The sequence below is a fragment of the Lynx rufus genome, unplaced genomic scaffold (assembly GCF_022079265.1).
Source record: "Lynx rufus isolate CCGP_SWC_20201006 ecotype Redwood Valley unplaced genomic scaffold, mLynRuf1.p SCAF_15, whole genome shotgun sequence".
In the NCBI taxonomy this organism is placed as follows: domain Eukaryota; kingdom Metazoa; phylum Chordata; class Mammalia; order Carnivora; family Felidae; genus Lynx; species Lynx rufus.
In genome coordinates, this window is record NW_025814829.1 from 8,484,250 (window position 1) to 8,511,302 (window position 27,053).

The window sequence follows — 27,053 nt, forward strand, 5'->3', positions numbered from 1 at the left end:
AAAAAATCAATTTGACTTGCATTATTGTGATATTCACTTTGTTCCTTGGTCTGGAACCAAACCTGCAATATTTCTGAGGTATGCCTGTATTTTTTTCTTAGTCACGTAAGGACATCACCGACTAGCCAGTCCACTCAGCCAGAAGTCATCACGTCAAGGCACTAAAGGACTCCTTGCTTGGCACTCCTCAATCTGAAGAAATCTTTGCTTATGGCCTTACTCCCATAAAACACTGTAGTTGATATAATGTAACACACCCTCCCCAAGATCACGACTGTGGTTTATTTTTTTGTTTGTTTTTAAATGTTTATTTATTTTTGAGACAGAGAGAGACAGAGCATGAACGGGGGAGGGGCAGAGAGAGAGGGAGACACAGAATCTGAAGCAGGCTCCAGGCTCTGAGCCCTCAGCACAGAGCCTGATGCGGGGCTCGAACCCACAGACCGTGAGATCATGACCTGAGCCAAAGTCGGACGCCTAACCGACGGAGCCACCCAGGAGCCCCGACGACTGTGGTTTATTTATATGTTAACTTAACATATCTATTACTTTAACACATATTTATTATTTATTGTGTTCAATGTTACGACTTATGTGGGCTAGTTTGTTTATATATATTGAGCAAAACAGATTCTCTTTCAGCAATTTGAACTGAAAAAAAGGAATTAGCTGTAGGTTCTAGAGCTGGAAGGTTATATTGAATCAGGCCTGGAATGGCCATGATAAATAAATGCAAGCTGAAGATTTATGGGAAAGAAACTCCTAGCAGATAAAGGTAGTCAGCAGACAGCAGATGAGAGGCAGAAATGCAGAGAAAAGCAGAGATGCCACCAGAGTGAGCAATCATGCCCCTGCAGCCTCAAGGTCATCTTAGTCCAGTTTTTCTTTGGTTCCTCATATTTCTACAAGATTCCCTGCTGGATCTTTTCAAACATAACTTTTAACTTAACTTTTTGAGCTACCTTGAGTGGATTTCTGTCCTTTGCAGCTAAGAAAGCTCTAAGACAGTGACTCTAAACATATCTGTGCCCCTGACCATGCCATCTACACCCTATCAGGCTGGCCCCTAAAATTGGTTTAGGGTTTGTAGGATTCTACCTACAGCTATCTGTCAACCTCTCTCTGCCCCTCCACTGCCAATGTCCTCTTCATCTTGGAATTGGACTGTGGTAACAGTCCTCTAACTGGTCTTTGTCACCAGTGACTCTCATTTCTTAACCATGGACAGAGCTAGTAGGGTGACGTTTTTAATCTATCTGACCCCTTCACCCCAGTGACTAAAACTGTGATGGTTTCATACTGTCTTTCATATGGTGAAGTCCAAATACTTTACATTGGTTCACATGGCCCTTCATACTTGGGCTCCAAGTACACTTCCCATCTCATCTCTGCCACATTGCATGAGGTACCCAAGCCGCGAGCTGAGCTCCACAAGACACCTCAGAAGGCACACTGAAACCCCATGAACTACGCACTGTTTAGCACAGAGATGGCTTTATCCAGGCCGCCTCCTTTTGTCACCCTCCTTGTTCTGTCTGGCAAAATTCTGTTCAGGCTTCAAGTTCCTTCTGACCCCAACACACATTTTTTTCTTAATTAATTAATTAATTAATTAATTTTTGAGGGAAAGAGAGAAAGAGACAAAAAGAGAGAGAAAGAGAGAAGGGCAGAGAGAGAGGAGAAAGAGACTCCCAAACAGACTCCATACGGCCAGTGTGGAGCCAGATGTGGGGCTCGAACCCCCAAACTGTGAGATCATGACCTGAGCTGAAACCAAGAGTGGGGGGCTCAACCGACTGAGCCACTCAGGTGCTCCCAACACACTTTTGAACCCTAAACTGAAACAGGAAAATTTTGCATGTATTCATGCCACACTAATATAAGAATGCTGAGTATGGCACAAAATGATTATTCTTCTGTCAAAAAAGAAATTCCATATACCTCATAAAGTACCTAAAGTCAACTGGCAAAACTTTATCTAGCATATGTCAGGCATTGTCTTAGGAAGAGTACATAGGGTATGACAATACCTAACGAAAAAGACCGCGAGTGTCTTTTTATGACTTGCTCAATTACATACACCAAGGCGTATGTAATATCCTCAGGATATCAATAAAAGTATTCCAAGTTATCCCATTATGTTGATGTTGTAAATCTTAAACTTCTTTGGTGTTAAATGTCTGTTAAGAACACAATCCAAGTGTTCTGTGGTTAGTTATTAAAAAAAATCATTTTTTTCCCATGGAAAGTAATTTATTTAAAAAATCACTTTTTTCCATGGAAAGTAACTTACTTAAAAAATCATTTTTTTCCGTGGAAAGAGTGAACAAAACAAAAGCACAGTTCTCACTGTAGAGTCAAAGTAATAAAGGGCCCTTTTGTAGACAAATTCTAGAACTTCTTAATTATACATAGGCTTATTATCTGTATCTCCAGTATTATAAAGTACCAGAACTTCATTAGAAAAATTAAGCTGGAAAAACGAAGGCAGCACTTTGTAAATTTCCACTGGAAATGAGCTGGGAGAGGCAGAGGAATACTGGATCAAAAGAGGGTAATCATGCTTAACTGTGCCCTAGAGCACCCGCATGTTTAATACGATTTGCACAGTAACTACCTCTCCTATTACTGCTTGTTTGGAGTATTCTGTGTTAATGGGGTTAGCTAATTTAGTATTTTAACTTAAAAAGGCTCTGCTGATTAATAAATGTTGCACACTGTGCTAGTAATTAAAATAAATGGAAGAGTTACAAATAAAAGTTGAATTGTTAAGAAAACATTGTCTGAAAATATATGATAATCCCTATTTATCATAATACAATAACAGTTCAGAAAATATGCAAATTGTAAAGGCCTAAAGTGTTTGAAAATCCCAAGGGTCAAAAAACTTTTGAGATGTGTTAAATTTTCTTATCACTATTCTTTAGTGATAAATATAACCAGATCTCATCTAGATGTACATTTTTGTAAATGTCCTTTAAAAAAAAAAAAAACTGTTTAGATCTAGTTCCTTAACCTTTCCTATAACATTTTTCCAGTGGTAACGGTCTACGAAATGATACTGATACTTAATTAGAAAAGCGTATTTAAAAGGTTTAATAATGAGTAAATCTATTCACCAAGGCTTCTGTCTAAGCCAGGGTGCACATTTGAGAGAGTGACGGCAGACACACAAGATTCATAGTTACTGAACACTTGTTACCAGTGCCAGCAAATGGCCGAGCTGAAGAAATGGAGCTGCTATGCTTTGCTACTAAATGTGTGTAGGATGCCTCTCATTTCACCTAACCTGGTAACAAAGGGTGACAGGACGTGCCATCCCAGAACATGCCACTTTGCCAAAGGATTATTTTGAGCTAAAGGCACTTGAAAAGATAGGCACAAGAAAAGTGATCTGAACTCTCCATTTTTTTTTGAACGCTCCTTTTATTCCCTAAAATCGGGAACTAACACACCCCTATGACAGCTGGCTCTCCTAAACCAGGAGGAAAGACGTTCTTACCACCAGAGATGAGGAGTTGAGGCCAACGGAATTTTGTACAAATTTTGTTATTTAACTTTTCTCTTCCTTTGCTCTCCCCACACGTTTTCTTCTTCCACAATTGCTTCTCATTGTTCAAGCTCATATATAAGCATTAGGGTTTGCCACTTTTTTGGGGTATTCATTTCCTTATGTGGCTCCCGTGTCATGTAATACTTAATTTAACAAGTGTGTGTGCTTTTCTCCTGTTAATGTGTTGTAGGTCAATTTAATTTTTAGGCCCAGCTGAGGACCCTAAGGGGTTAGAGTGCAAGTTTTTCCTCCCCTACAATAACTATCAGAAAATTAACACCTTTTATTTTTCAAAAAGATGTAGACAGCTATCAAGCTGTCTGTATTTAGGTTCTTATGAAAGCCTATACAGCTTTAAAATAAAATATAATTTATACTGTGATTCAGTTATTAACTTCTCCTCATAGGGAGGCTCAAGCCACAATCATATTTTTTTCAATCCTTTAAATGACCATGCCTTAAACCTGCGGAAGAATCTCCAGTCCTTAGAAATCCAAGGATTTCCCTCAAGTTTAGCTCAGGTTTATAAACACCAAAGGCTGATCTAACAAGATAGCTCTTAGCTTTATTTATTTTTTTAACTTAATTTAAGAGAGAGAAAGAGAGAGAGAGAGAACGCGAGTGGGGGAGAGGGGCAGAGGAAGGCAGAGAGACAATCGTAAAGCAGACTCCACGCTCAGTGCGGAGCCAGATGATCATGACCTGAGCCACCATCAAAATCCTGATGCTGCAATGACTGAGGCACCCGGACGCCCCCAAGGTAGCGCTTTCATCTGAACAACAAGGTACATTAGTTTCCTATTGCTTCTGTAAGTCACCACAAACTTACTGGCTTAAAGAGTACAAAACGTCAGCAGCCTGAAACGGGCCTCACTGGGCTAAGATCAAGGTGCCGGCAGAGCTGCATTCCTTCTGGAGATTCTAGGGGGAAAGTCACTTCTCTCCCTTTCCCGGCTTCTGGAGGCTGCCAGTTCCTTGGTTGTGGCTGCGTCCATGAGATGCAAAGGCAGCAAAGATAAGTTGTCCTTTTCATATCACACAACTCTGACCTATGTAGTAAAATCTCTGCCTCCCTCTTCCACTTTTAAGGACCCTTGTGATTATATTGGGCCCCCTCAGATAATTTGGGATAACCCCCTCCCATCCTTAAAACCTTAATCATGTCGGTAAAGTCCTCTACATCATAGAAGGTAACATATTCACAGCTTCCTGAGTTAGGTTGGGACTCCCACAGACTCTGTCGGGAGCCATCATTTTGCCTCCCAGAACACAGACTGGCACTGACTTCTATTACGTGTCTTAAATCCACTCCCATTGGATCCAGTTACAGTCTGCATAATTATACTCCCTGTATTAAACCAGAATGCTTAGAATTAACAGAAGGTATTAACATATAGGACCTTAGCACCTCTCATAAGACTGTAAGTGAAGCCCCTGTCAGCCTGTACCACCCGACATGATCACCCATTCCATTCCATCTCTGCCATGTCGGTGCGTATGTTAAGCATTTACTTGGAGAGCTCTTTGATGGCAGGGACTTCTACTTCTTCCACCTCTTAATAACAATGACTCCTTTCTCCGCTTCATCGGGGCAACTGGCATGGTCCTATTTTACATCTAAAAATGTTCTTTGAAATGCTCTCTGAAAAAATCTAAAACAAATATGTGTTGCTGTCTCCATTTCTCAAAAAGTAAAAATAACAATTCTTTTAAATGTTTTTAAGTGAATATCAGATTGAGTAAATCATGGGAGTTAGAAAATTCCTTAACGGAAGCGGAAGAGAACATGGGATACACAGAGGAATGGAAGCTGCTCAGAAGCCCTGAGGCACAGAGTTTCTCATGAAGTGTGGCAGATTGGCTAGAGAAGCAAGCCTAGATCCCATCCTAAAGGGCCTTGTGTCTTGTGATGAAGAATTAAGATTTATCATGGAGTTGATAAAAAGCCATTAAAAAGTATTTTGGCTGAATGACAGCTTGCTTAAATGTCTCTAGTATTGTGGTAAATGGGAATATGAACAAGGAAGATAATTTTCCTCAAGAAAAAGTGAGAAACTGGAATGAGTTTCTTTGGGGAAAAGAACAAACAGATAAAGTTCTCAAATATTTATAAAACCCCCTTTGTAGTCTGTACTCAGTGCATACCATACTATTGTCCCACTTTCTATGCTTATTTTAAAGAACAAAAAAGAATGTGACATTATTTGGAAAACAGGACTGTTGCAGATATAATAAGATGAGATCATAATGGAATAAGATAGGCCCCTAAGATAGATAGGACCCTCTGCATTACAAAATTATGCATCTCTGTGGTAAAGAATACTTTTTCCTAATTTCTATCACAGAATTATTATCTATAAGTATGTAAAACCTAAATTTCTAACATTTCTTTTGCCTCACAATACACAATATACAATTATGTTATGCAGTATATAAAAACCAAAATGGTTTCAGAAGAAGCTACAAAATATCACTGCTTTAATTCTCAAAACAAAACAAAACAAAACAGGAATTACCCATTGGCTAGTTGCTACGACCAGTTGCTTAGCCCCATGGCTAAAAACATAATAGCTTTAAATCTCTAAGTAATTTCTTTAGCATTCCCAATCGGGTGTGTTTCTGATTGGTTGATAATCCTGGAAGCACCTTTCAATCTGAAAGCTTCAGGATAAGGGGTTACCGGCATGATATATAGCACAGATGTTGAAGGTATTGACAAGTATCCATGGAGAGTGTAAGTGGACCACCTTTCTTTGGGGATGATGTTCACATCTGTTCTTCCAGGCTTATCAAGGGAAATTCTATGAAAGGATACTTCGGTATCTTTTGATAGATGGTGATTTGCATATAAATACCAAGGTGGCCAATTATTTGAACAGCTAATCTTGTTGTTTCATAAACCTATGCATCATTGAAAACAAAAATAATTCTGCGTAATAGAACTCTTCCAATATACATCACTAAATCGCAGATTTTGCTTGACTAAGTCTGAGTAGCATTAATCTTCTATAATTTCTTTGGTAAAACAAATATACCTTCTCCAAACCAAATGGAAATAGGTTTTTTATTGTTTTCTTATTCATCATAGGTTGGGTGTCTGTCAATTCTTGAAAGAAGCTGTGGAATACTCTACATTCTGTATTCTTCTGTATTCTCCTGTATTCTTCTACTTTTACAATCTAATTATTTCACATCAAGTAATTGCTATAAGATAAATATATATATATATACACATATATATAAATATATATGTGTATATATATATATACATATATATAAATATATATATGTGTGTGTATATATATATATATATATATATATATAACTTGAGATGCCTGCCAATTTTATCTTTCATCTGAATTTGTGGGAAATTTTCATTTTTAAAGAAATTCTTCAGAAATGTATGATTAAAATAAAGCACATTATATATCCCACCTGACTGATAAAATGATCCAAAATCCACTGTGATGGATGAGAGGTAATTCTAGTTTCTTTACTTAACAAAGCATGCTTTGTAATGTATTTTGGAACTATTATTAGATAAATTATTATTATGTAACATTTATAATATGATTATCTCATACTATATATCATGTAAAAACAATAGTTTATATGTTGTTGACTATTATACAATGATTTATAGTAATATTTTATATTATAATTATTATATAATTATAGTTTATGTTAGAATATAATAATCTTATTATTAGAATATGTAGATTACTAAAGAATTATTATAAGATACAATACAAAGATAATTACAGGATATATTATAGGATAATAATAATAATTTTTAAAAAGCCATTCTAGATTTTAAATAGTCTGTTTACAAATTATATACAACTATTTTGATGACAAAAATGCCTTAAGAGAGAGGAAGTGCTTTGGAGAAAGATGTATGAATTGAGACCCAAATCAGTGAGACTAGTAAAATAATTTTAAATTGCATATGCTATTAGATCTTCCTTATCTTCTTCAGTTATCTTCCTCAGTAGTAAAGACTCTAACCTCCTTCACTGCATCTGATTTAGTTATTTATTTATTTATTATTATTTTTTAATATAATTGTCAAGTTAGCTAACATGCAGTGTATACAGTGTGTTCTTGGCTTTGGAAATAGATTCCCATGATTCATCACTTACATACAACACCCACTGCTCATCCCAACAAGTGCCCTCCTCAGTGCCCATCACCAACTTTCCCCTCTCCCTCGCCCCTCCCCCCCATCAACCCTCAGTTTGTTCTCTGTATTTTAAGAGTCTCTTATGGTTTGCCTCCCTCCCTGAAACTATTTTTTTTCTTCTTCCCTTCCCCCATATTAAGTTTCTCAAATTCCACATATGAGTGAAAACATATATCTGTCTTTCTCTGCCTGACTTATTTCTTTGCCTGACTTAGCATAATACCCTCCAGTTCCATCTACATTGTTGCAAATGGCAAGATTACATTCTTTCTCATTGCCAAATAGTATTCCATTGTATATATAAGCCACATCTTCTTTATCCATTCATCAGTTGATGGAAATTTGGGCACTTTCCATAATTTGGCTATTGTTGATAGCACTGCTATAATCATTGGGGTACATGTGCCTCTATGAATCAGCAGTCCTGTATTCTTTGGATAAATCCTTAGTAGTGCTATTGTTCAGTCATAGGGTAATTCTATTTTTAATTTTTTGAGGAATCTCCACACTGTTTTCCAGAGTGGCTGCACCAGTTTGCATTCTCACCAACAGTGTAAGATGTTTTTCCACATCCTCACCAACATCTGTTGTTTCCTGACTTGTTAATTTTGGCTACTATGACTGGTGTGAGGTGGTATCTCAATGTGGTTTTGATTTGTATTTCCCTGATGATGAGTGATGTTGAGCATCTTTTTTCATATGTCTGTTGGCCATCTGGATGTCTTCTTTGGAAAAGTGTCTATTCATGTCTTCTGGCCATTTCTTCCCTGGATTATTTGTTTTTCGAGTGTTGAGTTTGGTAAGTTCTTCATAGATTTTTGGATACTAACTAACACATTATCCGATATGTCATTTGCAAACATCTTTTCCCATTCCATCGGTTGCCTTTTAGTTTTGTTGATTGTTTCATCTGTGCAGAAGCTTTTTTTTTTTTTTTTTTTTTAATTTTTTTTTTCAACGTTTATTTATTTTTGGGACAGAGAGAGACAGAGCATGAACGGGCGAGGGGCAGAGAGAGAGGGAGACACAGAATCGGAAACAGGCTCCAGGCTCTGAGCCATCAGCCCAGAGCCCGACGCGGGGCTCGAACTCACGGGCCGCGAGATCGTGACCTGGCTGAAGTCGGACGCTTAACCGACTGCGCCACCCAGGCGCCCCATCATCTGTGCAGAAGCTTTTTATCTTGATGAGATCCTAATAGCTCAGTTTTGTTTTTATTTCTCTTGCCCTCAGAGATGTGTTGAGTAAGAAGTTGATGCAACTGAGGTCAAAGAGGTTGTTGCCTGCTTTCTCCTCTAGGGTTTTGATGGTTTCCTGTCTCACATTTAAGTCTTTCATCCATTCTGAGTTTATTTTTGTGTATGGTGTAAGAAAGTGGTCCACTTTCATTCTTCTGCATGTTACTGTCCAGGTCACCCAGCACCATTTGCTAAAGAGCCTGTCTTTTTTCCATTGGGTACTCTTTTCTGCTTTGTCAAAAATTAGCTGGCCATACATTTGTGGGTCCAGTTCTGGAGTCTCTATTCTATTCCATTGGTCTGTGTGTCTGTTTTTGTGCCCATACCATGCTGTCTTGATGATGACAGCTTTGTAGTAGAGGCTAAAGTCTGGGATTGTGATGCCTCCCGCTTTGGTCTTCTTCTTCAAAATTACTTTGGCTATTCAGGGTCTTTTATGGTTCCATACAAATTTTAGGATTGTTTGTTCTAGCTCTGAGAAGAATGCTGGTGCAATTTTGTTTGGGATTGCATTGAATGTATAGATTGCTTTGATATTGGAAGAATATTTGTTCTTCCAATCCATGAGCATAGAATGTTTTTCCATGTCTTTGTGACTTCTTCAATTTCTTTCATAAATTTTCTATAGTTTTCAGCACACAGATCTTTTACATGTTTGCTTAGGTTTATTCCTAGGTATTTTATGGTTCTTGGTGCAATTGTAAATAGGATTGATTTCTTGATTTCTCTTTCTGTTGCTTCATTGTTGGTGCACAGAAATACAAACGATTTCTGTACATTGATTTTGTATCGTGCAACTTTGCTGAATTCATGTATCAGTTCTAGCACCGTTTTGGTGGAGTCTTTGGGTTATCCATGTAGAGTATCATGTCATCTTTGAAAAGAGACATTTTGACTTCTTATTTGCCAATTTGGATGCCTTTTATTTCATTTTGTTGTCTAATGGCTGAGGCTAGGATTTCCTACATTGTTAACACGACATTAAACAACAGTGGTGAAGGCGGACATCCCTGTCATGTTCCTGATCTTGGGGAAAGCTCTGTTTTTCCTCATTGAGGAGGATATTAGCTGTGGGCTTTTCATATGTGGCTTTTGTGATGTTAAGGTATTTTCCTCCTATCCTGACTTTCTTGAGGGTTTTTATTAAGAAAGGATGTTACATTTTGTCAAATTTTTTTTTCTGCGTCTATTGACAGGATTATATGGTTTTTATCCTTTCTTCTATTAATGTGATGTATCACATTGCTTGATTTGAGAATATTGAACTAGCCCTACAGCCCAAGAATGAATCCTACTTGATCACAGTGAATAATTCTTTTAGTATACTGTTGAATTCGATTTGCTAGTATCTTGTTGAGAATTTTTGCATCCATGTTCATCATGGATATTGGCCTGTAATTCTCCTTTTTAGTGGGGTCTTTGTCTGGTTTGGGAATCAAGGTAATGCTGGATTCATAGAATGCATCCAGAAGCTTTCCTTCCATTTCTAATTTTTGAAACAGCTTGAGAAGAATAGGTATTAACTCTGCTTTGAATGTCTGGTAGAATTCCCCTGGGAAGCCATCTGGCCCAGGACTCTTATTTGTTGGGAGATTTTTGATAACTGATTCAATTTCTTCACTGGTTATGGGTCTGTTCAAATTTTCTATTTCTTCCTGTTTGAGTTTTGGTAGTATGTGGGTGTTTAGGGAATTGTCCAATTCTTCCAGGTTGTCCAGTTTGTTGGCATATAATTTTTCATAGTATTCTCTAATAATCGTTTGTATTTCTGTGGTGTTGGTTGTGATCTCTCCTCTTTCATTCGTGATTTTATTTATTTAGGTTCTCTCTCTTTTCTTTTTGAGAAGTCTGGATGGGGGTTATCAATTTTCTTTATGCTTTCAAAAAACCAGGTCTTAGATCCATTGATCTGTTCTACTGTTTTTTTTTTTTTTAATTCTATATTGTTTATTTCTGCTCTAATCTTTATTGTTTGTCTTCTGCTGGTTTTGGGGTTTCTTTGCTGCTCTGCTTCTAGTTTCTTCAGGTGTGAGGTTAGGTTTTGGATTTTGGATTTTTCTTGTTTCTTGAGATAGGCCTGGATGGCAATGCATTTTCAATATTTTCACTTTCATTTGCTTCCATATATTTTTTAAATTTCTTCTTTAATTGTCTGGTTGATCCATTCATTCTTTAGTAGGATGTTCTTTAACCCCCATGCTTTTGGAGGCTTTCCAAATTTTTTCTTGTAGTTGATTTCAAGTTTCAAAGCACTGTGATCTGAAAATATGCATGGTATCATCTCAATTATTTTATATTTATTGAGGGCTTTTTTGTAACCCAGTATGTGATCTATCTTGGAGAATGTTCCATGTGCACTTGAGAAGAATGTGTATTCTGCTGATTTTGGATAAAAAGTTCTGAATATATCTCTCAAGTCCATCTGGTCCAGTGTATCATTCAAGGCCATTATTTCTTTATTCATTTTCTACCTAGATGATCTGTTCATTGTTGTAAGTGGAGTATTAAAGCCCCTTGCAATTTCTGTATTCTTATCAGTAAGATTGTTTATGTTTGTGATTAATTGATTTATACAGTTGGGTGCTTCCAAGTTGGGGGCATAAACATTTATAATTGTTAGCTCTTCTTGATGGATAGACCCTATAACTATGATAATAATGCCCTTCTTTATCTCTTGTTATAGTCTTTAGTTTAAAATCTAGTTTGTCTGATATAGGTATGGCTACTCCAGCTTTCTTTTGACTTCTGGTAGCATGATAGATGGATCTCTATCCCCTCACTTTCAAAATGAAAGTGTCCTCAGGTCTAAAATGGGTCTCTTGTAGACAGCATATAGATGGATCTTGGTTTTTTATCCATTCTGATACCCTATGTCTTTGGATTAGGACATTTAGTCCATTTACATTCAGAGTTATTATTGAAAGATATGGGTTTAGTGTCATTGCATTATCTGTAGGTTTCATGCTTGTGGAGTGTCTCTGGTCCTTTGTAGTCTTTGCAGCATTCCACTCACAGACCACCCCCCCCCCCCCCCCCCCCGCCTTAGGATCTCTTGCAGGGCTGGTTTAGTGGCCATGAACTCCTTCAGTTTTTGTTTGCCTGGGAAAGTCTTTATCTCTCCTTCTATACTGAATGACAGCCTTGATGGATAAAGGATTCATGGCTGCATATTTTTCCTATTCAGCACATTGAATATTTCCTGCCAATCCCTTCTGGCCTGCCAAGTTTTAGTGGACAGGTCTGCCTCTACCCTTATGTGCCTACCCTTGTAGGTTAAGGCCCATTTGTCCCTAGCTGCTTTCAGAATTCTCTCCTTATCTTTGTATTTTGCCAGTTTCACCATGATATGACATGGTGAAGACCTATTCTTGTTGAATCTGAAGGGAGTTCTGTGCCTCCTGGATTTGGATGTCTGCTTCCTTCCCCAGATTAGGAAAGTTCTCAGGTATATTTTGTTCAAATAAAGCTTTTCCCTCTTTCTCTCTCTTCTTCTTCTTCTCTGGAAGTCCTATGATATGGATATTATTACATTTCATTGAATCACTTAGTTCTCTAATTCTCCCCTTGTGGTCTAGTATTTTCTCACCTCTCTTTTTCTCAGCTTCATCATTTTCCATAATTTTATCTTCTGTTTCACTTGTTCTCCCCTCTGCTTCCTCCATCTTGCTGTCACCGCATCTAGTTTATTTTCACCTCATTTATAGTATTTCTTAATTCATCATGACTATTTCTTAGTTCCTTGATTGCTGCAGCAATAGAATCTCTGCTGTCTTCTATGCTTTTTTCAGGCCCAGCTACTAATCTTATGACTGTTATTCTAAATTCTTGATCAGATATATCTGTTTTGAGTAATTTTCTAGCTTTCATTTCTTCCTGGAATTTGAGAAGTCTTCCATTTTGTCATTTTGGCTAGTTTTCTGTACTTTACATGTTTTAATATCTTGTTATGTGTCCTGCAACTGCGAGCACTACTATATTAAAAAGGGGTCAAACATTGTCCAAGGCCTGGCTGTTCAGGAGGTGTTTTTGGAGTCTGTTGTACACTGCACCTGATTTATGAAAACTACAATGTATATCAGCGTTTCCAAATTAAATTTAGTCCACATTAAGAAAAATGTTTTTGTTCTATTGGCTCTTATTTTGGAAGCATCATAAATACATAGGCTTTCACTAGATAATTAAGGTAATTATTTTCAAAGATGTATGGACAGTAGTCACTTATCCCCTTGGAATGCCATTAATTCACACACACACACACACACACACACACACACACACGCCTGTGTGTGTGTGTGTGAATAAATATGTATTCATATATATACACATTTATAGATATTTACATATATAAATATATAAATATATAAAACATTTGCATGTTGCTTCTGAATGGGTCAAGGGTGGCTTTACCTTTTTTCACAAAAAAGAGATTCTCTACAATCAGGAAATAAAAAAAGTTAGATCCCTTAAGGCACCCAACATGGTACAGCTATGTTTTTAAACTAAGAACTCACATATTGTCATTTATATTTCGCATCCACTCCTGTTTTCTGAGTTCTTCTCTGGCCATCTTTAACTCATTGATTGGTTCTGCCATCCACAATGTTGGCTCCAAAGGCTTGTAGCGCTGTTCCAGTACTTCGGTGATATCACGGAAAGGTCCCTGACAAGAAAGAATGAGGAAATACTCTAGTATGGAAGATTTGTTGTTATATTTTTGATGACTAAAGGTGCTGAATATTTACAAAGTATAGTAAGTTTACCAAATTATTTTTAAATAACAAGCTATTCTTCTCTGAAGTAGAAAATACATAAGAGGGGCACCTGGGTGGCTCAGCTCAGGTCATGATATCACAGTTTGTGAGTTCGAGCCCCACATGGGGCACCACGCTGTTAGCACTTGGGATTCTCAATCTCTCTCTCTCTCTCAAAATAAATAAATAAGCTTTAAAAAGTACATAATAATATCACATCTTCAAGAAATGTTCACACAAGTAGTAAATATTTTGATAAATTCTTAAATTTTAAATTTGATAAATATTTTGATAAATATTTTGATAAATGTTTTGATTTTATAAATACAAGTAGTAAAATATTTGATATTAGCCAGAATTTCCCTATTTACATCAAAAGACTTTTCATGCTAAAACTCTTAAATTTGTAGTTATAAGTTACTTTGTTTTCTAATTAAAAAAAATGTTTCTTCTGGTATAATTTAAAAAAAATTCTCTCCCTTTTTGAGCAAGTAAAAGTATTAGGAAAAATTCTGAGCATTGCTTTTAAAAAGCTCTCTTATAAACAGAAATAGCATAGCAAGTGTTTTTTTATTAAGATAAAACTTTGAAGTTAATGCCACAACTTATGCTTAATTGGTGATCCTCCAAAACACAGAGGGGCCATAATTGTAATTAATTTAAGTGTTCTTTATTTAAAATTCTAAATTCTATTGCATAATAGCTCTGATACAATGGCAACTATTTAATGGTACAAATACATAGGAGAGGAAAGTCCATAAGCCGCAATAGTGAAAACTGTTTTACAACATATCCTACCTTTAAATTAGTAGTTACTTACACTAATTACTAGAATCCACTGATTGTCTAATTAGTATCATATTAAGTACAACACAAATCAGAAGTGGCTCCAGATTCTGCTACACCATTAATTATATACTGCTTTCTTTTTTCATCACTATCGTACAGGAGAGAAGTGATGTAAAATGGACAAAGATTCCTAATCATATTCCTTATCCTTAAAGATCGCTTCTTTAAATAGGTTATCACTAACAAGACACAGCTGGAGTTACTGCAAGCACTGAGTGAAGACTGTGGGGCTAATAAAAAGAAATGATTCACGCCTCATTTATGTTCACTTATGTTTTACATTAATAGAAACCAATAATAGGAACCAGTTACCATAAAAGTCATGGACCGTAAATAACACAAATGGCAAATAAGTATCATCTAGTACTTTTCACAGCTGGACAGGAGGATTGCTATATTTGAAAGTAGTTAATGGATTTTTATTGGAACTTTACTTTTTAAAGATACAGTAACATGATTCCAAGTTCACCATTAAGAAATCAAATGGGGATTTTTTTTTCTTTACAGATTCTTAATGTTTTCCTTTGAGAAATTCTATAGTTTAAAAATTAATACTTGGTTGTGTTATCAGGGAAAATTATTTCTCTAGACCTTTTTCCCTCATATGTAAAATGGAATAATAACTCACAAAATTAATCTTACAATATATGAAATAATGTAAGTAACACTCTTAGCATTGTACTCAGAACATACTAAACACTCAAAAATGATACTCCTGGCTTTATTTTCATTATTAGTTTCAAGAGAAGTTTGAAAAAGGTTTTGAACAATAGCAATATCATATATATATGAGGAAATGGGCAAGGCTAGTTCTTTGAAGGAACCGGCATTCACAAGGAGGAATGGTCTTCTAAGTGTCCAAGCTCTGCCCTCTATCCTCTGGTGGTGTATCAACATAACACATATCCATTTGTAGACTTACTTGTTCTGGAGCTTACTGTTTCCAGAAAGACTAGGAAATGAAAAAGGAAGAGCCCTCCTCAAGCAGCAAAATTTAAGACAAAAATAGACCCAGTCTCTCTTTGGGGCTTAATATAACCTTTGTGGTCCTAGTCCTCCTGTTAGCATGTCCATCTCTCTATGTCCCTCAGTGCCTGGTCCACACATTTCTATCCTAAACAATCCATGTCTTGCCTCTGAGCTCAATAGAACTCCTCCCTGGTAAGCAAATGCCATGTGCTGTCAAGCTTCTCCTATGCCAACGCTCTTTCAATTTGTGCCTTTTAGATCGCAAGTGATTACTTACATTGATCATACCTGGAGTGACATGGGGTCGCAGATTTTGGACATAGCTTCCAACTTCAGATCTGCTCATTGTACCCCTTTCCAAATATTAATCCCTATAATGCCTAGACTCAACCTGAAATGTTAGTCTCCTTTGGCTCTTAGCTATAGTTTTCCAAAGTTTGATTTTATTTGCCTCCAACGAAATCCTGATTATAAAGGTCAAATACATTTATGTTCTTCTGTGTTTTTAGTAGCCCGTGTTACTTTATAGTCATCTTGTATTTTTAAACTATTCTCAAAGCTTAAATAATAATGAAGTTATATTTCAAACTCCTAACATTATCTCATACGTTTAAGAAATTTAGCTTACAAGTACAGTATAAATATTATAATTTGGAGTAGAGCATATATAATCTTAAATTTCCCTAATGATGTATGTAACTTTATATTATTAGATAACATAAAGGAAATGTGGTTAAGTCCAATAAAACCACAACAGTAAACATCCCATTCTGTGAAAACAAGAATGGAAAGAAGGAAAAAAAGAAGACAAGGAAGTGAGGAAAGGAGAAGCCAAAGGAAGCTGAGAGAGAGGCAGGTGGGATGAAAAGATGGGTTGAGGAAGAATGGGAAGGAAGGAAATACAAAAGAAGGAAAGAAAGGAAGAAAGACGAGATATAATGGTGTGGAGGGGAGGAAAGAAGACCAGGGATAGGAATAAGGAGATAGGAAAAGAAGGAAAGAGAAAAAGAACAAGGGTAGAGAGCACAAGTAAAAAAAAGGAAGAAAGAAGGGAGCAGAAAAGAAAAGATAATTAACAACGATCATTATTTTGTGGTATGCTAGATAAAGGTAATTTCTGAGTATGTGTATATAAGTATACACATATGTATGATATACATCTGCATATGTATCCATATATATACACACATATAAAATCCTCCATATATATGTATATTCCATAAGTATATATACACATGTATATTTTATATGAATGTATATATATTTTTTCTATGTGTCTTCATATATATATACTATTGTGATATAGAAAGAAATATATATTGTATGGTCCTTGTCTCTGATTCCTGGCATAGACTTCCTAAAATGCTTGGGATTTCCTGAGTGATGGGGTGCCTTTGTTATTCAAAATAAGATTACACCTGAGATTATGCTAATGAGATGATTTAGATCCCTAGCAGCCTCATGATGAGACTGGTCACCAGAAAGAAGGTTGAAATTTCCAGCCCCATTTCAGATCTTCAGTGAAATCTAATGGAGTTCAAGTTTGAGCTTTATAAAAACTCTTACACGGAAATTTGATGAGCTTCTTAGCTTGCACACACTATCTACGTGCTGGGAAAGTGGTGCACCCAACTCTGTGGGAACAGAAGCCTGAGCGCTCTGGACGCTTTCAGAGCTCACTCCATGTTCCTCTTCATCTGGCTGTTTACTTGTACCCTTTATAATAAAGCAGTAAACTTAAATAAAAAGTCTTCCTGAGTTCTTGAACCATTCTAGCAAATTATCAAACCTTAGGTTGGGGTCAGGGGACTGCCCAATTATAGCCAGTTCAGTAAAAAGTACGGGAGACCCAGAAATTGTGACTGGTATGTGAAGTGAAGAACATTTTTGTGGGGTCAAAAGCCTGTAAGCTGCGGAGTTTGCATGAACTCCTGGTAATTGGTGTCAGAACTGGCTTGAATGGATTGGATGCCAAATGGTATTCAGGGAACCAGAGAATTAGTTGTTGGTGTTGGAAAATACCTCAATCACACACATATATATTTCCCATACATATTTACACATTTATTATATTTATTTCCATATTTATTATATAAATATAAATGCACACATCTTCCATACAAATATATATGACAGTTTTTACATGATATTTTTATATATAAAATGTATATTTTATTTATATATATATTTATATATATATTTATATATATTTATATAATTTATAATTTATATAATTTTATATAATTATAATTTATATTATTTATATAATTTATATATAAATATATATTTATATAATTATAAATCATATATTATATATTATATGTTATTATATATTATATATTTATATAATTTATAATTTATAAATATTTATAAATTATTTATATTTATAAACATATTTATAATATATGTATACATTATTTATATTTATAAACATATTTATAAAATATATTTATATAAATTTATACAATTTATATAATTACAATTCATGTTATTTATATAATTTATATATATTATATAAATTAAAATTTATATAACTTATATATATTTATATAATTTATATATATTTATTATATATAAAATGTATATTTTATTTATATATAAAATGTATATATTTATATAAAAATATACATGTAAAAATGGTTCACATATATCATATATATAGGTATATATATGTATATATATATCTTCCATGTGCATTCCATAAATACTAAATACATATATGTATAAATAGAACGCTATGGGGGAAGCTATGTAAAGTAATAAGTGGTTGTATTGAGAAAAGCATATTAATAGAGATGCAGAGTGAATACAAACTTGTATAAAATCAGCAGTATTAAGCATAGAAAAGCAAAGCAAAGTAGTGAAGTTAATATAAAATACCGGTATTATAAAACTCATATAAAATGATATTAAATGTGCATGGTTAACATTGTAAATATTATACAGCGTGGCAGTTTGGTATGGTAACCTCTATAGTATTTCCAACTCAGAAACATTTATATACCTATATCTTATTAATACCATATAATTTTCACATTTCCTAAGAAGTTGTATTCAGAATTACCCTATGAATTCTGTGTACTCCCAATAGCAATTTCATTGAAGATAGCATAAAATATAGATTATATTTTATATATCTGACACCTTAGCAACCATTGAACACTTAATACACAAGCAATGATGATACTAGAATTATTTTCTTTATAGAATAACTAATACACTGAATTGCTCATTCAGATGGTATCATGCAAAATTGTTACTTGTATCAACTGAAATAGTCATAGGCATAATTCAAATGGTAAAAATTCAGTTACTTACAAAATGCAATTTATATTTGTTTTCAAAACTATTTTAATGCCTTTATTAGAATACTGGTATAACCTATATTTTGAAAAGAATCATGAAACCATACTCTGAAGGTATGTTCAAAATAAACTGAAATTTTTGCAATTATCTCTCCCTTGTCCTCTTGTTCAAGTCCACTCTGTATGTCACTCTATTTCAGAAAGAGGGAGAATTTTCAGCTTCTATGTTTTCTTAGATAAATTTTTTTACAGCTCTTTCTATAATATAGTGTATACCATCAGTTAATAGTATTTCCTTAGATAGTTTTAATGATCAGTTAGTAGCTTTAAGAGAGCAAAAAATGCACAAAATAAAGGGAATAAAAAAAACCAGTTTTGGAAAATGAATACATAAGATATCAGAAATAAGGCTTGGATGAGGTTGGCTTATTGGAAGCTGAGGAAATGGGTGCGGGTGTGAAAAGCAGTCTCGAAGATGTCCTCCAATGATCCCACTTTGGGATTCAAGCCCTTGCGTGGACTAGACTTACTCACTCCTAAAAACAGAATATGGCAGAAGTAATGGGCTGTCACTTGCGGCATGAGGTCATAAAAAGGCTGAGGCTTCCGTTTTGAAAATTATTCTCTGAATGACCTCTTACATTCCCTGAATCATTCTCTGAATGATTCTTAGATTCCCCTGAGGGAAGCCAGCTGCCAGTGAGGCAGTAGTGTAGACAGGCCAACGCGAGAGGGGACTGAGATATGAACACGACCAACGATATGAGTGACCTTGGAAGAGGATGTCCTCATCCTTCCCTTCCTCCCTACAGTTGAGTTTTCACATGAAATCACAGCCTTGGCTGGCACATTGACTGCCACTACATGAGAGATCTTGAGTCAGAGGTACTCACCTGAGCTGTACCTGCCACACACCACAGTTTCTCAGAGAAACTGTGAGAGAAGACATGTTTGTTGGCTAAGCCATCAGGTTTTGAACCCATTTATTATATAGCAAAAGACATGCAGAGGCAAGCCTATGCAGGGAACTACCAGGTACGAGTCCCGCAAGTCTGGCTGTGCAAATCGAAATCAACCCAATGCTAGGTTGATGCTACCTGGTGGCGGTCGTCTACTCCAGATTAAATATTGCTGGGGATCATAGAATTGTTGCTCTCTGGGCCTTTCGGGACGGTGGCGATCATCACCCAACACATCCTACTCCACTCCCCTAGGAAGTCATTTGCCAATCCAGCTCTATACCCATCCACAGGGAAGATTCGTCTCTGCTTGAGTCCTGCATTGTTTTCGATCCTCTGTAATTCTCCAGCTTGCACTTTTTAAATGACTCAAACCTAAATTACGTTTAACATTGTATATAAAGATACGAATCATCACATGAGAAGTTAAAGGTGATAATACATCTTATTTTTTTTTAGCAACATGTTATAAGAAGTACTGTTGCAACAATATTCTTACAGAAAAAGAGTAGATCCTAGGCAAAAATCCGATGTGTTAACTCGGTATCTGAAACCATAAAATTCAGTACTATAGAAATATTTGATTCCTTCCTTGGTATATCTTTGAAACACACTCTGTATTTATTAGCTATCGTTAAATTCCATAAAAAACAATTTTTCTTTCTTGTCACAAAGACAAAAGAACACAACAATAACCCTTAAAAAAAAACAGCAAGAATACAATCATCGACAGAATTCTTAGACGGAAGTGATAAGTACCTGACACTGCTTCCTATCAATGGGTGGCAGAATTTCAGATTGAGGAAGGGAGCGGGCACTCGTACACGCCAGCCGGTTGCTAATGTTGACGTCGCGCTTCTGCTTAACTTTAGGCCTTTGGCTTCTTAAGGGCTTTGCCTTCTGTAACCGCAATTCCCATGGATCGGGATCTTTTCTGAATGGTGAATTGTATATACCTGGAATCTGAAAAAAAGAACATAATGTTGATGTTTATCTTCAATTTTCACACGACTTAAAAGTAAGATAAAACTGTATCATAAGAATTGTCATATGTTTAAGGGGTATTTTACAGTAGAACTCTAGTTTTTAACTAGAGGCTGACTTCAGATTCATCCAAGGAGATTGCAAGGTACTCATTTTATCTCTACTCCAGACTAACAATTTCAGAATCGTTCATAGTTAAAGACTACACATGTTAAAAACCACTGAGTTCTAAAGTCGGTTGAGCACTGACTTTAGCTCAGATCATGATCTCATGGTTCGTGAGTTCAAGCCCCCCATCGGGCTTGCTGCTGTCAGCTCAGAGCCAGTTTCAGATCCTCTGTCTCCCTTTTTCTCTGCCCCTCTCCTGTGCTCTCTCTCTCTCTCTCTCTCTCTCAAACAGGAATAAACATTAAAACAACAAAAAACAGCAACAACAACACCACACTCAGCTATAGCTTCTATCTGGCACATATGGCGTATTTTTTACAAAAGTATTTAAGAAAACATAAGAGAAGGACATTAAGTCATTGTTTCTGTCTTCTGAGTACTATGTATACATAGATTTAATCATACCATTCACTTACACAACTCAAATATGCAATGGTTGAACCAGTTTCAGGCACAAAGTATGCACTCAATAAATACATGTTTTAATGATTATGTATTATACAACCTATTTAATGGAAGCTATTTTAAGTTCTTCACTTTAAAATAATAAACTGGTTTTTCTATTAGGTGTTATACTTGCGTAGTGTCGTATACCCTTAATGTTCTTTCATTGACTTGGTCACACACTATATCAAAATAGTCCACTTACTTATTAGCACAGCGCCTGCTATGCAATAGAGGTTCAAGGGAGGTGTGTGCAACAAATGTTAAATTCAAGTATAGCAGATGTTCATTCTCTGAAAATTCAGTGGCGTTTGAGTTTACAAACTGCATAGAAGTTTGACACTTTTTTCGTATATACAAATGCATAACCATAAGGACAAGTTACATTTTAAAGGATAGTATGACTTGTTTGGTTTCTGTGTAGATACTCTAGACTAATGTAAAGAATGTATCCATTAAACCCATATAGTTTTTCCTATAATGTGCTTTTCTCTCATGTCACCATTATGTGCATACACTTTTCTGTTCACTATAATTACCTGACGGGATCAGCAGCTCCAAAGTAGTATCATTACCTTAGATTGCTGTCTTTGAAAAAACATCTTAAGAAAATTTTATATATATTTTTAAATTTTTAAGTTTTATTTATCTTTGAGAGAGAGAGACAGAGACAGAGTATGAGAGGGGGAGGGGCAGAGAAAGAGAGGGGGACACAGCATCTGAAGCAGGCTCCAGTGTGGGGCATGATGCTCGTGAACTTCAAGATCATGACCTGAGCCGAAGTCGGATGCTGAACCGACTGAGCCACCCAGGCGCCCCCCCAAATTTTGTATTTCCAGGCTAATACTTCAGTTCAGTGTTAACTTTTGTCCAAAACCAGTTGAGGCTATAGTCAGTGTCCTATCCCTAATGCCTCATTAATAACCTAGGACAATTCCCTCACAGTTCCTACCCACCTACCGCATTGTTTCATAATTACCTTTGTCTGTATAGGTCTTCCCCAAACCAGCAGCTGGAGCACAGAGCTCTGTTAGTTATTTTTGTATCCCCACGGCCTATTAGGGTACTTGGCACATAGTAGACATTCAAAAAAACGAATGCTAAATGTGGTTATCGAGAACAATGATGCACTATTCACAAAGGCCCATGAAGCCTCTCTTTTATGCTTGTTTTCCAAAACCACATCAATATCTCAGTAAAATGTTTATCTTATCAACTTCTTACAAACAAATACAGATTATACTCTTCTTATCTTTCTTAACATATCAGTTTCCATGTGCTTTCAAACACGCTGTGAGCTAGAACTAAATTATCATAGACCCATTGAGTCACCTCCAACTCAACTTTTCCTGTTATAGTTGAATTTTATTAGGTAACATGAAACCAATGCAAATATATTTAAATATCTTAAAAATATTTTTGAACTGGGTCTTCTTTGGGATTTTTCCCCTATATAATTTATACGAAAAAAAGGTATCGAAAATATTACGGGTAATCGTATAAACCATAGTTAATGTCATACTAACATTCTCTCATTATAACACTAAATATCAAATAAGGCAGGCTCATATACAGTTTAAATGATGTTAATTAAAGACAATATGGGCACATATACTTAAAATAGTTTTTAGCGTAATTTTTAAGTGGGTGATAATTTTTAAGATGATTTTCAGGGTGATTTTCTATGATGACAATGTACCAAGTATAGTGAGAAAAAACACAATATTATATTAAAAGAATATTCTGACATAAAATATAACTAAATCTCTATAGCCTATGAGAAAGGAGAATGCCACTCTATTTCGTGATGATCTAGCTAATTTAAGTCTGTTAGTTTATCATTTTCACAACCTTGCAGATTAAAATTGTGAAATAGGTACAATTTAACCAGGCTATCATTTATCAGTTAAAAATATCTATCTACTTGAATAACTGTTATTAACTTTACCCCATTAGAAATCTTTTTTGGTCTCCTTCCACATTTGCATGCACATGTATACATAGGCTAGATGGGAAATGCAAATAGATCAGTAGACATGATAACTTTCCTAAATGATATTTTGCAACCTATATGGAGACCTCCTCATGTGTATTCTCTTTGCAATTTAAATCAAATATCGGTAGAAAATATATTTTAATTGAATTTAAAATGTATCATTGAAAATCTTCAAGGTGTCGGTTAGTTTAGAAATTAATTTAATACATTTGCTAACTTACGTCAATGAAAACAGTCCAGCCCTCCCTCGGTCCCTACAGCAAGCAAATACTCTATTTATTTATACTGATACAGTATTCATTTAACTATTACTTCTTTAAGTAAATAAAACAACCCTAACTTACTATTGTCTCAATTGGACACGCCATAATTTTGCAAGCCACTTGTGAACAATGGTTTGTTGTGAATTTTTAAAAAAATATTACCATGAGTCACAAAAGACAAGGTTAATCCTAAGGGACCGTGACATATTTTTCAGTTTTCACATTTTTCGCAACTTAGAAGGGCTACTGCCAAGCTAGCTTTTGGGACTTCATTTTCAGCAATAATTTTCTAGAGTGACCAACACTATGGGGAAATCTGTGCTAACTGTTTAAAAAAAAAAAAAGCCTACAACTGAGTTATTTGCAGCACTGTCATGCTAACATTCAACTCAATAAGACCCAAGAAATCTCAGGAGAGGACTCTGCTAATAGCTTCTTACTGACCTCCTTGCATCAGGCTGGGCTGCTGACTGGTGGCCCAGTGGTGAATACGGCAAATGAGGTGTGAAAGCACTGATTTTTTTTAAAGGCTATGATTCTGACTCGTCAAAAGGAAAAAAAAAAGGCAATGAGTTATATAATAGATATATATTTTTCTTGAATTCCCCCCTTCAGACCCTCCATCATGGGAACTTAAGCATGACCTGGAATATTAATTATGTCAGGTTGAGCAACGAGCAAATGTACCATTTGTTACCCAGTCACCCTTAGCATTACATTAATATTTTGAACCATTCCATATTTCTAACAACCTATCAGTTTCTCTTTTCTTCCCGGTTTTTATTCTTTATTAAGTATTGTGTGGGAAAGTACTTTAAAAAATGCAGTTGGTTTAAAAACAAATGGATGGCAGATGTGGAACATCTACTGTTTTATTTCATGGAGAATGTTTTTACGGTCATTTCCCACTCATCCACAGGCCTTCATTTTGCCTGGGGGAAGCTCTATTCTAATTTTTGCTTCTTCTCTCTGTTATTGAGGTTAACTTTTTTAAAACACGTTTCTGTAAAATACAAAGAATTTGAAACATGACTGTGTACCCTTACAGCTTCCAAAGCAGAATGACCAGCGTTTCAATTTCGGATTCTGCCATCTGAGAAATAATAATTTCTCATAATTTCCAAGTAGCTGCTTACTCAGGAATGAACAGCTACTACGTACACAGGAGAGGTGGGAGGATTCAAGTTTTACTTCTGCGAGTGACAATTACACAGTGAAGGGAGTTGCGGATTGCCACACAAAGGAACAAAATCAAAAGGTATTTTCTTGGACAAGGATTCAGAATTTGTGAGTACGGGGTGGGGGGTGGTGCAGAAGATACACGGTTCTAGAAAGGGGGGCTGACTAAAATATGTTCAGGTTCTAAGATTTAATAAAAATTATTTTACAAATTAGACTCTAAGCCAGCCCAGAAGAGTAGTAAAGATCTCTAATAAGCAGGAAAGTAAAAGTGGGCCTGAGAACTGTGAATGAAGTATTTGCGAGGCTAAGGACTGCTGAATCAACACTGACCAGTGCACTTCATCATCATTATGGAGACATACTCGTGCCAGGAGATTTATAAAAATCCCACTCAGCAAATAATTGCCCTGCTGTTAGGAGATAGTCAGAGTGTTAACACACTGTCACAGTCCAGTGTTTAGTAAGATATTCTACATTCAATTACTCTTGCTGAGAACTAAAAGGAAACATGGTCGTTTCTCAGCTACTACAGTTATGTTTCCACATGCATTTCAGACAATAGTCATGTTACCCGTCAGACACCGTAGCCCAGAAGGAATAAGAATTTCATGGAAACATTTGGTATTCGCCAAGAAGAGATTTGCTAGAAAACTTGTCTATATAAAGCAATATGAAAAAAAAATGACTAACGACACATGCTTTTCTGTTACTTCAGTTAAGGAGAATTTTTAAGTTTTGAGTCAAAGTACAGAGTGGGGTCATGTGAAATGGAGACCCCAGATGTAGCTGGCTTCATTAGTTTAACAAATGATATTTATAAGTCATGTGGATTCTGTAATTGTTATTATCATATATTAAAATGCTTTCATTAAATATTGAATAAGACAAAGAAATTTAAATAAAATCCCGTCCTCTATATACTAATTCAATTCAATAAATATTTAGCAGCTACTAACTTAGAAACACTTTACTAGATCTAAGGTGGGTACAGATGAACAAAAAGAGATCACTCCTATCAAGCCATTCTCAGTGGTGGGGGAGGGAGGGTTAGGAGAGTGATTTTGTGGCTGACGATGACATACCCAGCCTATAGTAAGTATCCTCTAATTACTGTTGTAGAAGAGGTACACACCAGAGATTATGGGAAAGGTATTTATCTTTTAGAAAATTCTGTGGAAAAAGTATCTGGCTTTGTTCTAAAGATAGGTAGAATTTTGGTAATGAAAAAAAGGGAAGTAAGGCATTCCAGGCTAAGCGAAGGGTAAAAATAAAGACAAACGTATTTGTGGGAAAACACAGAGCGGTTGTTCAGTGAACACCATATTGGCCAGTTTAAGCATGAAGCTATAGTCAGAGATGAGGTTGTAAAGATAAACCGGGGCCAAACTCTAGAAGGCTGCAAGTTACACTTACTTTTTACATAAATGGGAGTCTATTGATTTTCACATTCTCCTTTAGAAGGTAAACTCGGGAGGAAGTCTTAAGCACGCCCTACTAGTACATGAAGTCTACAGAAACACACTTCATGGAAACACTGGTGAAAACCACAATATTACAAAGAGACAGAGCTAGCATCAGATATGGCAGGGACATTGGAATTATCAGAACAGAAATTTAAAACAACTATGATTAATATGTTAAGGGAGCTAGTGGATAAAGTAGTTAGCAGACACGAACAGGTAGGCAATGAAAACACAGACATGGAAATTCTAAGAAAGAATAAAAAAGAATGCCAGGGATCAAAACCATGGTAACAGAAATGAAGACTGCTTTTGGTGGATTTATTTGTAGACAGGACATGGCTGAGGAAGGAATCTCTGAACTTGAGGATATGTCAACAGAAACTTCCAAAATGGAAAGGCAAAGAAAAAAATGTCTGATACAAATATAACAAGAATATCCAAGAAAGGTAGGATAACAAAAGGTATAACATCACATAATGGGAACATCCAGAAGAAGGAAGAGAGAAAGGAGCAGAAGACATATGTGAAATAATGGTGACTGAAGCTTTTCCCAAATTAATATCATACATCCAATCACAGATCCAAGAAGCTCAGAAAACACCAAGTGAAATAAATGGCAAACAAACACATAAACAAACATATACCTGGGCACATCATATTTAAAATCTTATAAGAAGCAGAGGTGATAAGCACCTTACCTTCAGAGGAACAAATATAAGAATTACATTCAACTTCTCTTCAGAAAC

The 27,053-nt window shown here is 35.7% G+C and overlaps 1 protein-coding gene across 1 annotated transcript in view; it reads right to left on the reverse strand.

Annotated features, from left to right (window-relative positions):
- The window catches only part of SPATA17 (spermatogenesis associated 17), a 198,833-nt gene that overhangs the window by 72,237 nt on the left and 99,543 nt on the right, over positions 1 to 27,053 (reverse strand). The window contains exons 7-8 of the mRNA XM_047077214.1: positions 20,567 to 20,770; positions 13,486 to 13,634 (exon numbers count right to left, since the gene is read on the reverse strand). Coding sequence (XP_046933170.1) covers positions 13,486 to 13,634; positions 20,567 to 20,770 — 353 coding nt within the window. The remainder of the gene's footprint in view (positions 1 to 13,485; positions 13,635 to 20,566; positions 20,771 to 27,053) is intronic.